Raw genomic sequence first — 12818 nt, 5'->3', positions numbered from 1 at the left:
GGTGGAGTCACCATCCCTGGAGGTGTTCAAGAGGGGATTGGACGTGGCACTTGGTGCCATGGTTTCCTCGCCATGAGGTGTTGGGTGACAGGTTGGACTTGATGACCTCTGAGGTCTTTTTCAACCTTACTGGTTCTATGATTTACTGAACCACAGTATTAACACTGGAAACACAAGTTTCTCACCTGTCCAGGCAGTCCCAGTAGCCTGTGGTTGCTTTAAACCCCAAAACAGAAAAGACTGGGATGGAGGCGTAGAGGGATGTCATGCTGTTCACGAGTGCCACTGTCACAGCATCCTTCTCACAGTCATTGCTAGAAAAAGCATTCAAACAAGTGAAGTGACTGAAAAAAGGGCAGCATTTAATCTGGGATTCTCTTGGACATTTCCACAAACATCATTTTTTTTTAGATTGCACCCCCCCCCCCCCCCCCCCCCATCAGAAAATCAATTTGGCCTTTCTGAAAGACATCAGCTGTTAAGATTCTTAAGAAGAAAGTAAGGTCTTTTATCACTAGCTAAAGGAAAGAGATTTGAGGATCCTGGAAAACTGCACAGAATGCAGCAAGAATGCAGCCAGTTTATAAGGGGTGTGATTCTACTTACTTTGGTGGATTGTAGCTTGAGAATGCAATAAGCCCTCCAAAACCCAAAGAGAGGGAGAAGAAAATCTGGGTAGCTGCATCAAGCCATACCCTGGGATTTTTCAGAGTGTTCAGCTGGAATAGTTTGAATGAATGCATTGATTAGGCTTAAATTAATATTATCATCTTTTTCTTCCCCAGTTTCCCTCCCTCATCTGTCTCATTTCACTTCTGAAATTGTGAGTTGTGTCTCCATATAAATACAGTGCCAGTGGGAATTTGTACTTGTACAAAATGTGTCAGTAAAAGCAGGTGTTTCTGAGGACAGAATTTGGTCTGTTAAAGGTATGTAGTTCGAGCACAAGCCCTATGAGGAGAGGCTGAGGGAGCTGGGGTTGTTTAGCCTGGAGAAGAGGAGGCTCAAGGGAGACCTCATTGCTCTCCACAGCTTCCCGAAAGGAGGTTGTAGCCAGGTGGGGGTTGGTCTCTTGTCTCAGGCAACCTGTGACAGAACAAGAGGACAGAGTCTCAAGCTGCACCAGGGGAGGTTTAGGCTCAAGGTGAGAAGAAAGTTCTTCCCAGAAAGAGAGATTGGCCATTGGAATGTGCTGCCCAGGGAGATGGTGGAGTCACCATCCCAGGAGGTGTTCAAAGAAGGATTGGATGTGGCACTTGAAGCCACGGTTTAGTTGTCGTGAGGTGTTAGGTATTAGGTGTTAGGTTTGACTCAATGATCTCTGAGGTCTTTTCCAACCTGATTGATTCTATGATGCTCTAAAATCAGTTTCATTGCACACTTTTTTCTGTCTAACAATAACGAGGTGTTTCTAAATGTTAGGCACACCACAGGCACAGCACATTACAGTTTTCCTCAATTTATTTCTTTTGGTTAAGCCACACACTGGGTAGGTAACTTACAGTTTAGGTCTTCCTAATAGTGTATAAACAAGTAGTAAACTTTCATTGTTTTAAGACACAAAATGATTCCATAATTTTCCAAGTTAGCTCCAATTAGCTAATTGAGTGCTGCACCCCAGGATCCCATTGGCTCTCTTGGCCACAAGGGCACATTGCTGTGAGGGACTTTTTAGGGTGTCAGGTAATGATAGGACTAGGGGGAATGGAACAAAAATAGAAGTGGGTAGATTCAGATTGGATGTTAGGAAGAAGTTCTTCCCCATGAGGGTGGTGAGACACTGGAACAGGTTGCTCAGGGAGGTGGTAGAAGCCTCATCCCTGGAGGTTTTTAAGGCCAGGCTGGATGTGGTTCTGAGCAACCTGATGTAGTGTGAGGTGTCCCTGCCCATGGCAGGGGGTTTGGAACTAGATACATAGAATAGAATACATAGAATAAACCAGGTTGGAAGAGACCTTCAAGATCATCGCGTCCAACCCATCACCAATCCAACACCGCCCAAGCAACTAACCCACAGCACCAAGCACCCTGTCAAGTCTTCTCCTAAAAACCTCCAGTGATGGCGACTCCACCACCTCCCCAGGCAGCCCATTCCAATGGGCAATCACTCTTTCTGTATAGAACTTTTTTCTAACATCCAGCCTGAACCTCCCCTGGCGCAGCCTGAGACTGTGTCCTCTTGTTCTGGTACTGCTTGCCTGGGAGAAGAGACCAACATCTGTCTGTCTACAACCTCCCTTCAGGTAGTTGTAGAGAGCAATAAGGTCACCCCTGAGTCTCCTCTTCTCCAGGCTAAGCAACCCCAGCTCCCTCAGCCTCTCCTCATAGGGCTTATGTTCCAAACCCCTCACCAACTTTGTTGCTCTTCTCTGGACTCGTTCCAGCAAGTCAACCTCCTTCCTAAACTGAGGGGCCCAGAACTGGACACAGTACTCGAGGTGCGGCCTAACCAGTGCAGTGTACAGGGGCAGAATGACCTCCCTGCTCCTGCTGGCCACACTGTTCCTGATGCAGGCCAGGATGCCATTGGCCCTCTTAGCTGCCTGGGCACACTGCAGGCTCATGTTCAGTCTACCGTCGACCAGCACCCCCAGGTCCCTCTCAGCCTGACTGCTCTCCAGCCACTCTGACCCCAGCCTGTAGCTCTGCATGGGGTTGCTGTGGCCAATGTGCAGAACCCGGCACTTGGATGTGTTAAATCTCATGCCGTTGGACTCTGCCCATCTGCCCAGCCTGTCGAGGTCCCTCTGCAGAGCCTCTCTACCCTCCAGCAGATCAACTCCTGCCCCCAGCTTGGTGTCGTCAGCAAATTTACTGATGATGGACTCGATGCCCTCGTCCAGATCATCAATAAAGATGTTAAAGAGCATGGGGCCCAGCACTGATCCCTGGGGCACACCACTGGTGACTGGCTGCCAGCTGGATGTGGCACCATTCACTACCACTCTCTGGGCTCGGCCCTCCAGCCAGTTCCTAACCCATCGCAGTGTGCTCCCATCCAAGCCATGGGCTGACAGCTTGGCCAGGAGCTTGCTATGGGGAACGGTGTCAAAGGCCTTGCTGAGGTCCAGGTAGACTACATCCACAGGCCTCCCCACATCCACCAGGCGGGTCACCTGATCATAGAAGGAGATCAGGTTGGTCAGGCAGGACCTGCCCTTCCTAAACCCATGCTGGCTGGGCCTGATCCCTTGGCCATCCTCTAAGTGTTGTGTGATTGCACTCAGGATGACCTGCTCCATAATCTTTCCTGGTACTGAGGTCAGGCTGACAGGCCTGTAATTCCCTGGCTCATCCAACCGGCCCTTCTTGTGGATGGGTACCACGTTGGCCAGCTTCCAGTCAGCTGGGATCTCTCCAGTGAGCCAGGACTGATGAAAAATAATGGAGAGTGGTTTGGCCAGCTCATCTGCCAGCTCTCTCAGCACCCTAGGATGGATCCCATCTGGTCCCATGGACTTGTGGGGGTCCAAGCTGCTGAGGAGAGCTCCTATCACTTGCTCATGGAACAAAGGGAAACCATGCAGCTCCCTGGCTCCCTCTGCCAGTTCTGCAGATGATCCTTGAGGTCCCTTCCAACCCTAACAGTTCTATGATTCTGTGATTCTAAGTCTTGCTTTCACTTTGCTAAACCTTTACAAGCTTCCTGCAATAAGACAGGTAAAGAAGAAGAAACAGCACATACTTGTGAGATGTGCTTTAGAGCTTTGTAAGCTAATGTGGTCTGTGTGGGCCAGGTAAGTCTTTGCTGAAAAATCCCCACAAACCAACAACTCCCCTGTGCAGCTCACTTTGGAACATCACCTGCAGAGCAGTGTAACAAGAAAACCCACGTTTATTTACTGAAGGCAGTGGTGGGAATAGTTCTGCATTATGAGGCTAACAGAAAAGCTGATATTGGTATTGCAGTTTGGGGCTGAAGGGAAAAAGAGAGAAGGGAAATGTTGCAGTTGCATGCTTCTTGTCTTTTTGAAGTCCTGGATGTGCCAAAATCCTCTGTAGCAGTTGGTGTGTTAGTTGTCCTATGCTATAATTTACTACACTAGCAACACCCATAGCAGCTATCACTTACCAGGCTTTTCCATATCTGTAGATAAAGCATAGCTTCATCACCAAAACCATCTTCAGTTGGGTCTTTGAGGATGTGTGCAGGATCTACTTCCTCAGAGCAACTAATCCTTAACTGTAGGCTGAGGACTGCTGGAATTTCCTTCTGACTTCTGGTGGCAGTCTACAAAACCATCAAGCTCTTTTTTCATGGTGGTCTGCTCACCCTGCCTCCACACTGCAGTACTCCCAGGCTTTGTGAATACACACACATCTGGTTTTTGCCTGAAGTTCACTGTGCAGTTATCTTGAGTCCCAAGATGCCTGAGCTCTTCCAGAGGAACCTGACAGCCAGTCTGAAACCAATTGACAACACACCAAGCACCCTTCTGCTTGAGTTGTCCAACCTGCTTTTTTTTCTTAAGACACTGCACTAAGCATTTTTGTCCAGTCTGGGTCCTACAGGTCTGGTGCTGCCCTGATGGAAAGCAGCTCCTCAGAGAAAGACCTCAGAGACCTAGGGGACAGCAAGTTTGGCATGGGACAGCAATGTGCCCTTGTGACCAAGAGAGCCAATGGTATCCTGGGGTGCATCAAAAAAGTGTGTCCAGCAGGTCTAGGGAGGTTCTTCTACCTCTCTACTCTGCCCTGGTGAGACCACACCTGCAATACTGTGTCCAGTTTTGGAGTGCCCAGTTCAAGAAAGACAGGGATGTGCTGGAGAGAATCCAACAGAGAGCCATGAGGATGATAAAGGGACTTGAGCATCTCCCCTGAGAAAAGAGACTGAGATCCCAGGCAACCAGCACCAGAACAAGAGGACGTACTCTCAAGCTGTACCAGGGGAGGTTTAGGCTGGATGTTGGGAGGAAGTTCTTCACAGAAAGAGAGATTGGCCACTGGAAGGGGCTGCCCAGGGAGGTGGTGGAGTCACTATCACTGGAGGTGTTTAAAGAGGAGACTGGATGGGGTGCTTGGTGCCATGGTTTAGTTGATTAGATAGTGTTGGATGATAGGTTGGACTTGATGATCTCAAAGGTCTTTTCCAACCTGGTTAATTCTATTCTATTCTATTCTATTCTATTCTATTCTATTCTATTCTATTCTATTCTATTCTATTCTATTCTATTCTATTCTATCCTATCCTATCCTATCCTATCCTATCCTATCCTATCCTATCCTATCCTATCCTATCCTATCCTGTCCCTGGGGTTGTTTAGTCTTGAGGAGACTGAGAAGGGATCTGATCAATGTGTATAAATATCTGAGGGCTGGATGTCAAGTGGACGAGGCCAAGCTCTTTTTGGTGGTGCACAACAATAAGACAAGAAAAAACAAGTGCAAGCTTGAACATAGGTTTCACCTCAACATGAGGAGAAACTTATTTACAGTGAGGATGACAGAGCACTGGAACAGGCTGCCCAGGGAGATTGTAGAGTGTCCTTCTCTGGAGACTTTCGAAACCCACCTGGATGCATTCCTGGGGGGACTACCCTAAAAGTGATCCTGCTTTGGCAGGGAGTTTGGACTGAATGATCTCTGGAGTTCCTTTCCAACCTCTAATGTACTGTGATACAGAAATCCAAATGCACATCCTGTGAAGACCAAGGTTCTTCTTGAGCTCTGACAGCATTCAGATGAAAAATAGGCAGTGCTGCTGTGCTGAGAAGCACCACAGTAGCTGCAGAGGCAGAAGATGATCTGAGGCCACCTGTCAGTGGCTGCTGTGCTTTATCCTCGACACTCACTGCTTTTTGGAGCTTTAGAGCTTAAAGGCAGAACTGTGATGGCAACCATGTGCTGGGACAATTTGACTTTGCCTTTGGGAAGGTGTGAAGAGGTCCTTGTGAAATAGACAGCATGTGGAGAGATGTGGAATTCCTGACCCTTTGAGAAGATGAAAAAATATGGGAGAGGGGTACTGCCCAGCAGTTCTCTCTTTTAGGGATAGCTGCAGGAGTGGGGAAAACTGCAGCTATGGAGAGAAACAGGAGGAGGAGAAAATTACTTTCAACCTTAGGGAAAAAACCCAAACCAATCACTTTGCAGAGTAATTCCTCAGTCATTTTCCTTGTGCATTCTTAAAGTTGTGTAAATTCAGCAGCATTGGCAGTGAAATTCTGTTTTTATCATGCATAAAAGAGAGATGATTCTGTTTGGGAGGTGCATCAGTTTCACTTGTAGGTTGAAGCCTGAGGCACCCCTAACAAACTTATACCCAGTTTTCCAATCTTTTCTGATGTGCATGTTAATGAACTGTTACCAAGTCACTTAATATCAGAGAGCTTGGCTGAGCTCTTGGACAGGGGGTTAGATTAGAGCAGCTGGAAAAAGAATATGCAGTATGAGAGCAGAGGGGAAAATATGTTTCTGACTATAGCAGGAATACTTACATTAGGGGTGAAGAGGTAAGCCAGACCCTCAGTAGCTCCTGGTAGAGTGAGTCCTTGAATAAGGAATATACTTAGGACCAGGTAAGGAAATATTGCTGTTACATAAATTGCCTAAAGTAAAGAGGAGAGAGAGACAGTTACTGAGAATAACATTGACAAAGCTTGTTTATTTCAACATACAATCCTCATAGTATTAGATAAGGCAGATACAGATGAATGTTGCCATCTTTAAAATAAAGCAAAGTGTGCTTGTGCAGAACCCATTTTAACAATTGGCCCCTCGGATCTAGAAGGACAGGGAACTGCTTGAGAGAGTCCAGCACAGAGCCACAGAAATTAGAGTGGAACATCTTCCTTACTAGGAGAGACTGAGGAAGCTGGGGCTCTTTATCTTGGAGGAGAGGAGACTGAGAGTTGACCTCATTCATGTTTATAAAGACATAAAGGGTGGGTGCCAAGATGATGGAGCCAGGCTCTGTTTGGCAACCACTAATGGCAGGACAAGGGGCAATGGGTGGAAGCTGAGGCATAGGAAGTTGCATGGAAACAGCAGGAAGAATTATTTCCCTGTGAGTGTCCTGGAACAGGCTACCCCAGGGGGCTGTGTACTCTCCCTCTCTGGAGATATTCAAGAGCCACTTGGATGAGTTTCTGTATGATCTGGTGTGGGTGATCCTGCTCTGGCAGGGGGGTTGGACTGGAAGATCTTTCAAGGTCCCTTCCAGCCCCTAACATTCTGTGAGTCTGTGAAAATTGCTTTTAAAAACTGAGTGAGGGGAGACCAGTAGTGCTGAAGCTTTTGCAATGGAGAAGGTGAGAAGTGTCATTTTGAGCCACCTGTACCACTGTTACTGCTTCTCTGGACAAGGAGCACACATTAGTGCTGTTAGTGGGATAAATGGGTGTGGTAGTGTTAGGCTATGTTAGGCTAATTCTAAACAATCCCATTGGAAGGGATGAGGGACTAAAACTAGTTGTACCAAAACAATTTCTCTCTCTTCTTGCTTCTTTGCTCTGGGAGAGATACTAACTTGCTTCTGATTGACCTTGGCTGCATTGTTTTAGTTAAGTCTAGCACCTCTCTGCTCCTTTCTCTTCTCCCTTTTGTCCAGGAGCGTAAGGGGGAGGGAAGGAGGGATAAACTAGTAGCTCCCCCTGGTCTTTGACCAAGGGGGTCCTTGTGCTGTTTATTAATTGTAAATGCCTGTAAATATTGTAAATGCTGTATATTTTGTCCATATTGATTGCATTCCATTGTAGATTGTAGGTTTGCTTGTAAACACAGCTTTCATTTGCTTCCAACTGAGCTGGTCTGGCAAAGCTAATGTCGGGGGGGAAATTTTAACCCACCAAAATGGGGAAGGATTTCCTTGGTGGTGGAATTATTATCTGGTGAGCAGGATTCGCTTCTCACGGTATCACTAAGGTTGGAAGAGACCTCAAAGATCATCAAGTCCAACCTGTCACCACAGACCTCATGACTAGACCATGGCACCAAGTGCCACATCCAATCCCCTTCTTGAACCCCTCCAGGGATGGTGACTCCACCACCTCCCTGGGCAGCACATTCCAATGACAAATGACTCTCTCAGTGAAGAACTTTCTCCTCACCTTGAGCCTAAACTTCCCCTGGCACAGCTTGAGACTGTGTCCTCTTGTGCTGGTTGCCTGAGAGAAGAGACCAACTCCCTCCTGGCTACACTCCCCCTTCAGGTAGTTGTAGACAGCAATAAGGTCTCCCCTGAGCCTCCTCTTCTCCAGGTTAAACAATCCCAGCTCCCTCAGCCTCTCCTCACAGGGCTGTGCTCAAGGCCTCTCCCCAGCCTTGTTGCCCTTCTCTGGACACCTTCAAGTGTCTCGATGTCCTTCTTAAACTGAGGGGCCCAGAAGTGTGGGATAATGCACTTCTCTCTCCTTTCCATACCTTTCCTGTGGTTTCAATTCCTCGGATGGTGCAGAGATAAACAAGTGCCCAGCAAGCTGCCAGGCACAGGATGAGCCACCACTGCAAGGTGCCGCTGTCGGTGATGTCGGGCGTTATGTTCAGAGTTTTCCTGTACCAAAAATAATTTACTGCAGTGCTTTCATAGCATTCTTCATTGAACTCTGGGGGGAGGGGAAACATAAAATGTGGTGAGCATAAGAATACACTTTAACATTGGAAATATTTTTCCCACTTAGTGTATGGATGGGAAACAGTACTTCATATGAACAGAGAGCAGCAGAGCTCATCAGTGTGTATAAATGCCTGAGGGGTGGGTGCCAAGTGGAGGGGGCCAAGCTCTTTTCAGTGGTGCACAACAATAAGACAAGGAACAATGGGTACAAGCTTGAACACAGAAGATTTCAGCTCAACATGAGGAGAAACTTCTTTACAGTGAGGGTGACAGAGCACTGGAACAGGCTGCCCAGAGAGGTTGGGGAGACTCCTTCTCTGGGCACATTCAAAACCTGCCTGGATACATTCCTGTGCAGACTACCCTAAGTGACCCTGCTTTTGCCAGGGGGGTTGGGCTGGATGATCTCTGGAGGTTCCTTCCAACCTCTAATGTACTGTGGTAGTATGGTACTGTAGCTAAAGAAAACAGGGTGATCTATTAACAGAGCAAAAGAAACCCTGACAAGGGACATAATAGAACTATATTTCCATTGTGACAAAGGACATACTAGAACTGTATTTCCATTGTGAAAAAGGTGGTATTTAGAATAGAATAGAATTAGAATGGGAAGGGAAGGGAAGGGAAGGGAAGGGAAGGGAAGGGAAGGGAAGGGAAGGGAAGGGAAGGGAAGGGAAGGGAAGGGAAGGGAAGGGAAGGGAAGGGAAGGGAAGGGAAGGGAAGGGAAGGGAAGGGAAGGGAAGGGAAGGGAAGGGAAGGGAAGGGAAGGGAAGGGAAGGGAAGGGAAGGGAAGGGAAGGGAAGGGAAGGGAAGGGAAGGGAAGGGAAGGGAAGGGAAGGGAAGGGAAGGGAAGGGAAGCCAGGTTGGAAGAGACCTTTGAGAACATCATGTCCAGCCTATCAATTATTAGTCTTGCTTTGCTCTTGTTCTTCTGTAAAAAAGCCACAGCTGGACTGCCAAGTAGTAAACATGGACTAGAAAATGCAGATAACTTTGGAAGTCATCTGCAAATGATGGTGTTTCAATTGAATGGCTGCAGCAAATCCCAGCCAGGACAGTGGAAGAGGTCCCTGGGTTTAAAGTTTTGAAATGCTGCAGAAATTCCAGCAGGAGAAGTGACCTCCAGGTGTGTGGTGTACTGATTCAGCCAAGTGACTGTCCAGTTAAAAATTTACACTTGGAATTGTGCCCAGCATCTGAAGCTGGTGATCCTCTTTCAGTGTCTGAGGACACTCATGTGCTGACACTTGCTGTTATCCTCTCCTCATCTCTGAATTAAAAGAATCAGCCCCTGGACATACACTGACCACTGCAATCCCACTTCCCGCTCCCTACACAGTCACTGGCTATCAAATGCTGCAGTCTAAAAGTTGTAGCAGGGTATATGAATAATCAACTATGCAGTGGGAAGCTTTGCTGCTCTTGTCTGTTTAGTCACAGCTGAAGTACATGAGACTGAAATCATCATGGAGTCATAGAATGAACAAGGTTGGAAAAGACCTCAGAGATCATCAAGTCCAACCTGTCACCCAACACCGCCTGACAACTAAACCATGGCTTCAAGTGCCACATCCAATCCTTTTTTGAACACCTCCAGGGATGGTGACTCCACCACCTCCCTGGGCAGCACATTCCAATGGCCAGTTACTCTTTCTGTGAAGAACTTTCTCCTCACCTTGAGCCTAAACTTCCCCTGGCACAGCTTGAGACTGTGTCCTCTTGTTCTGGTGCTGGTTGCCTGGGAGAAGAGACCAACCCCCACCTGCCTACAACCTCTTTTCAGGTAGTTGTAGAGAGCAGTAAGGTCTCCCCTGAGCCTCCTCTTCTCCAGGCTAAACACTTGCAGAAATAAAGCTATGTTAGCTTGCACTCCACTTAAGCCTGGTGGATGGGAACAGTTGCTGCTTTACTCAGTTTGCTACTAGGTCCCTGGAGTGAGCATTGCAATCAGGATGGAGAAGCATGGGTTCTTGGCACTGGTGTTGAAAAATCTGTCCTTAATTCAATATTGTTTTCTAATAGATGATTGACTGAAAACACAGGTTTCTACATACCCAAACAGCTGATTGAAAAGTTGATCTCCAAAAGCAAGTTTGGAAAACATTTCTTAAGGCCCACATAATTTTCTTTACTCCTGTAAAAAAGATGAGGCATGCCTGCCTGTCTTATTGTCTTCCTAATCTGGACTAGTTCTAAGGTGTCCAAAGAGAAATTAAATTCTGCTATATTTTTAATCTCTTTTTCTTAGCCTCTTCCTCAGATTATGTTCCTTGCTCTGCCATGACACTTGTTGCCTCTCGTTCTCTGAACAAGACACCTGCTCAGGTGCATGATAGAGGGGTTTGAAGTATTGTCTCTGCCACTTCAAAAGTGTTTTGCTATAGTTGCTCCTTTAATTGTTCCTGTGAGGAGGATGAGTTTGAGTAGGGCTGCTGTCACGCTCTTAGCTTTATGATGCAACCACAAACCAGATCTTGTGCACAATTCAGGGCCATATCAAATGTGGCTTCTGGATGAGGGCATTGAGTCCATCATCAGTTAAGTTTGCAGATGACACCAAGCTGGGGGCAGCAGTTGATCTGTTAGAGAGTAGGAGAGCTCTGCAGAGGGATCTTGACAGGCTGGACAGATGGTCAGAGTCCAAGGGCATGAGATTTAACACATTTAAGTGCCAGGTTCTACACATTGACCACAACAACCCCATGCAGTGCTAGAGGCTGGGGTCAGAGTGGCTGGAGAGTGGCCAGGCAGAGGGGGACCTGGGGGTACTGGTTGATAGTAGGCTGAACATGAGCCAGCAGTGTGTCCAGGCAGCCAGGAGGACCAATGGCATCCTGGCCTGTATCAGGAACAGTGTGGCCAGCAGGAGCAGGGAGGTCATTGTGCCCCTGTACTCTGCACTGGTTAAGCCACACCTTGAGTCCTGTGTCCAGTTCTGGGCCCCTCAGTTTAGGAAGGATGTTGACTTGCTGGAATGTGTCCAGAGAAGGGCAACAAAGTTGGTGAGGGGTTTGGAGCACAGCCCTGTGAGGAGAGGCTGAGGGAGCTGGGGTTGCTTAGCCTGGAGAAGAGGAGGCTCAGGGGAACCCTTATTGCTCTCTACAGCTACCTGAAGAGAGGTTGTAGACAGGTGGGGGTTGGTCTTCTCCCAGGTAACCAACACCAGAACAAGGGGACACAGTCTCAAGCTGTGCCAGGGGAGGTTTAGGCTGGATGTTAGGAAGAAGTTCTTCAGAGAAAGAGAGATTGGCCATTGGAATGTACTGCCCAGGGTGGTGGTGGAGTCACCATCACTGGAAGTGTTTAGGAAGAGGCTTGATGGGGTGCTTGGTGCCATGGCTTAGTTGATTAGATAGTGTTGGATGTTCTCATATGTCTCTTCCAACCTGGTTAATTCTATTCTATCCTCTTCTGTTCTCTTCTCTTCTCAGGGGTTTCTTGGTTAGCTACTCTAGGAAGCTGTCTTGTCAGATGTGTAAAAGTAGTTTCAGCAATCTACAGGCAGAAATTAAAGTTGTCTAGGAGGGTTTTCTGCTCTGACAATCAGGCTAACCTGTCTCAGCACATCCTGGCAAATGAAGTTGAAGATTTCTGTAAGAGCTTGTTATGAATCATAGCCAATGCATCACAACCTAATGGAATCTCAAAAGTCTCCTTTAAAGCACTTACTGGAAAATGTAGTCATAAAATTGCTTCTTAATTATGCTGACAATATCAAGTGGTTTATTACAGCAGACACGTGTGTCTTGATAAAGGATATTTCTCCAGTGTCAGAAAGATCAGGATGCTCTGTCAGACTGGGATTTATATCATATCACAAGCCCCAAAACCCACAACCCAACCCACCAACCAAAAAGGCCACAAAGCAAAAAAAACCTCTTCCTTTTCTGCCTTGCTGTCCCCTGGACTCTGATGCTTGTGATCCTCCTTTTGCTAGCAGTGATGCTCCAAGTGGTAGTTACCTGTTCTGTTTTCATTTAGAGGACAAACACTCCAAGGAAGAGGTTCTTGAAAGGAGTTTATGAAATACCACATCACCCAGGTTAAAACAGTGTTGTAGTATAAGCTCACAAGAAGTGACACCATCCACGAACCAACCCCTGCAGAAAGCACAAGAGCTCAGCTTAGAATAGGTTTGGGGAAAGTTATCAGTTCACAGCACTTGCTCTTAGGAGTTCCTGTTTCCTAACTTTTCAGTATTTTTTCTGTTTCCCATCCCCACCAAGGTTTTTACATGGAAGATGGGCATCTGTGTCCTCAG

At 47.1% G+C, this 12818-nt stretch overlaps 1 protein-coding gene across 1 annotated transcript in view; it reads right to left on the bottom strand.

The window, feature by feature from the left end:
* The window catches only part of LOC104299417 (sodium-dependent neutral amino acid transporter B(0)AT3), a 38442-nt gene that overhangs the window by 9326 nt on the left and 16298 nt on the right, over positions 1 to 12818 (bottom strand). Inside the window, exons 5-9 of the mRNA XM_009899576.2 lie at positions 12520 to 12657; positions 8365 to 8546; positions 6441 to 6551; positions 607 to 719; positions 186 to 314 (exon numbers count right to left, since the gene is read on the bottom strand). Coding sequence (XP_009897878.2) covers positions 186 to 314; positions 607 to 719; positions 6441 to 6551; positions 8365 to 8546; positions 12520 to 12657 — 673 coding nt within the window. The remainder of the gene's footprint in view (positions 1 to 185; positions 315 to 606; positions 720 to 6440; positions 6552 to 8364; positions 8547 to 12519; positions 12658 to 12818) is intronic.

Source organism: Dryobates pubescens, chromosome 9 (genome assembly GCF_014839835.1).
Source record: "Dryobates pubescens isolate bDryPub1 chromosome 9, bDryPub1.pri, whole genome shotgun sequence".
Taxonomy (NCBI): Eukaryota; Metazoa; Chordata; class Aves; order Piciformes; family Picidae; genus Dryobates; species Dryobates pubescens.
The sequence above is the reverse complement of the archived record's forward strand: the minus strand, read 5'-3'. Positions and strand labels throughout refer to the sequence as shown.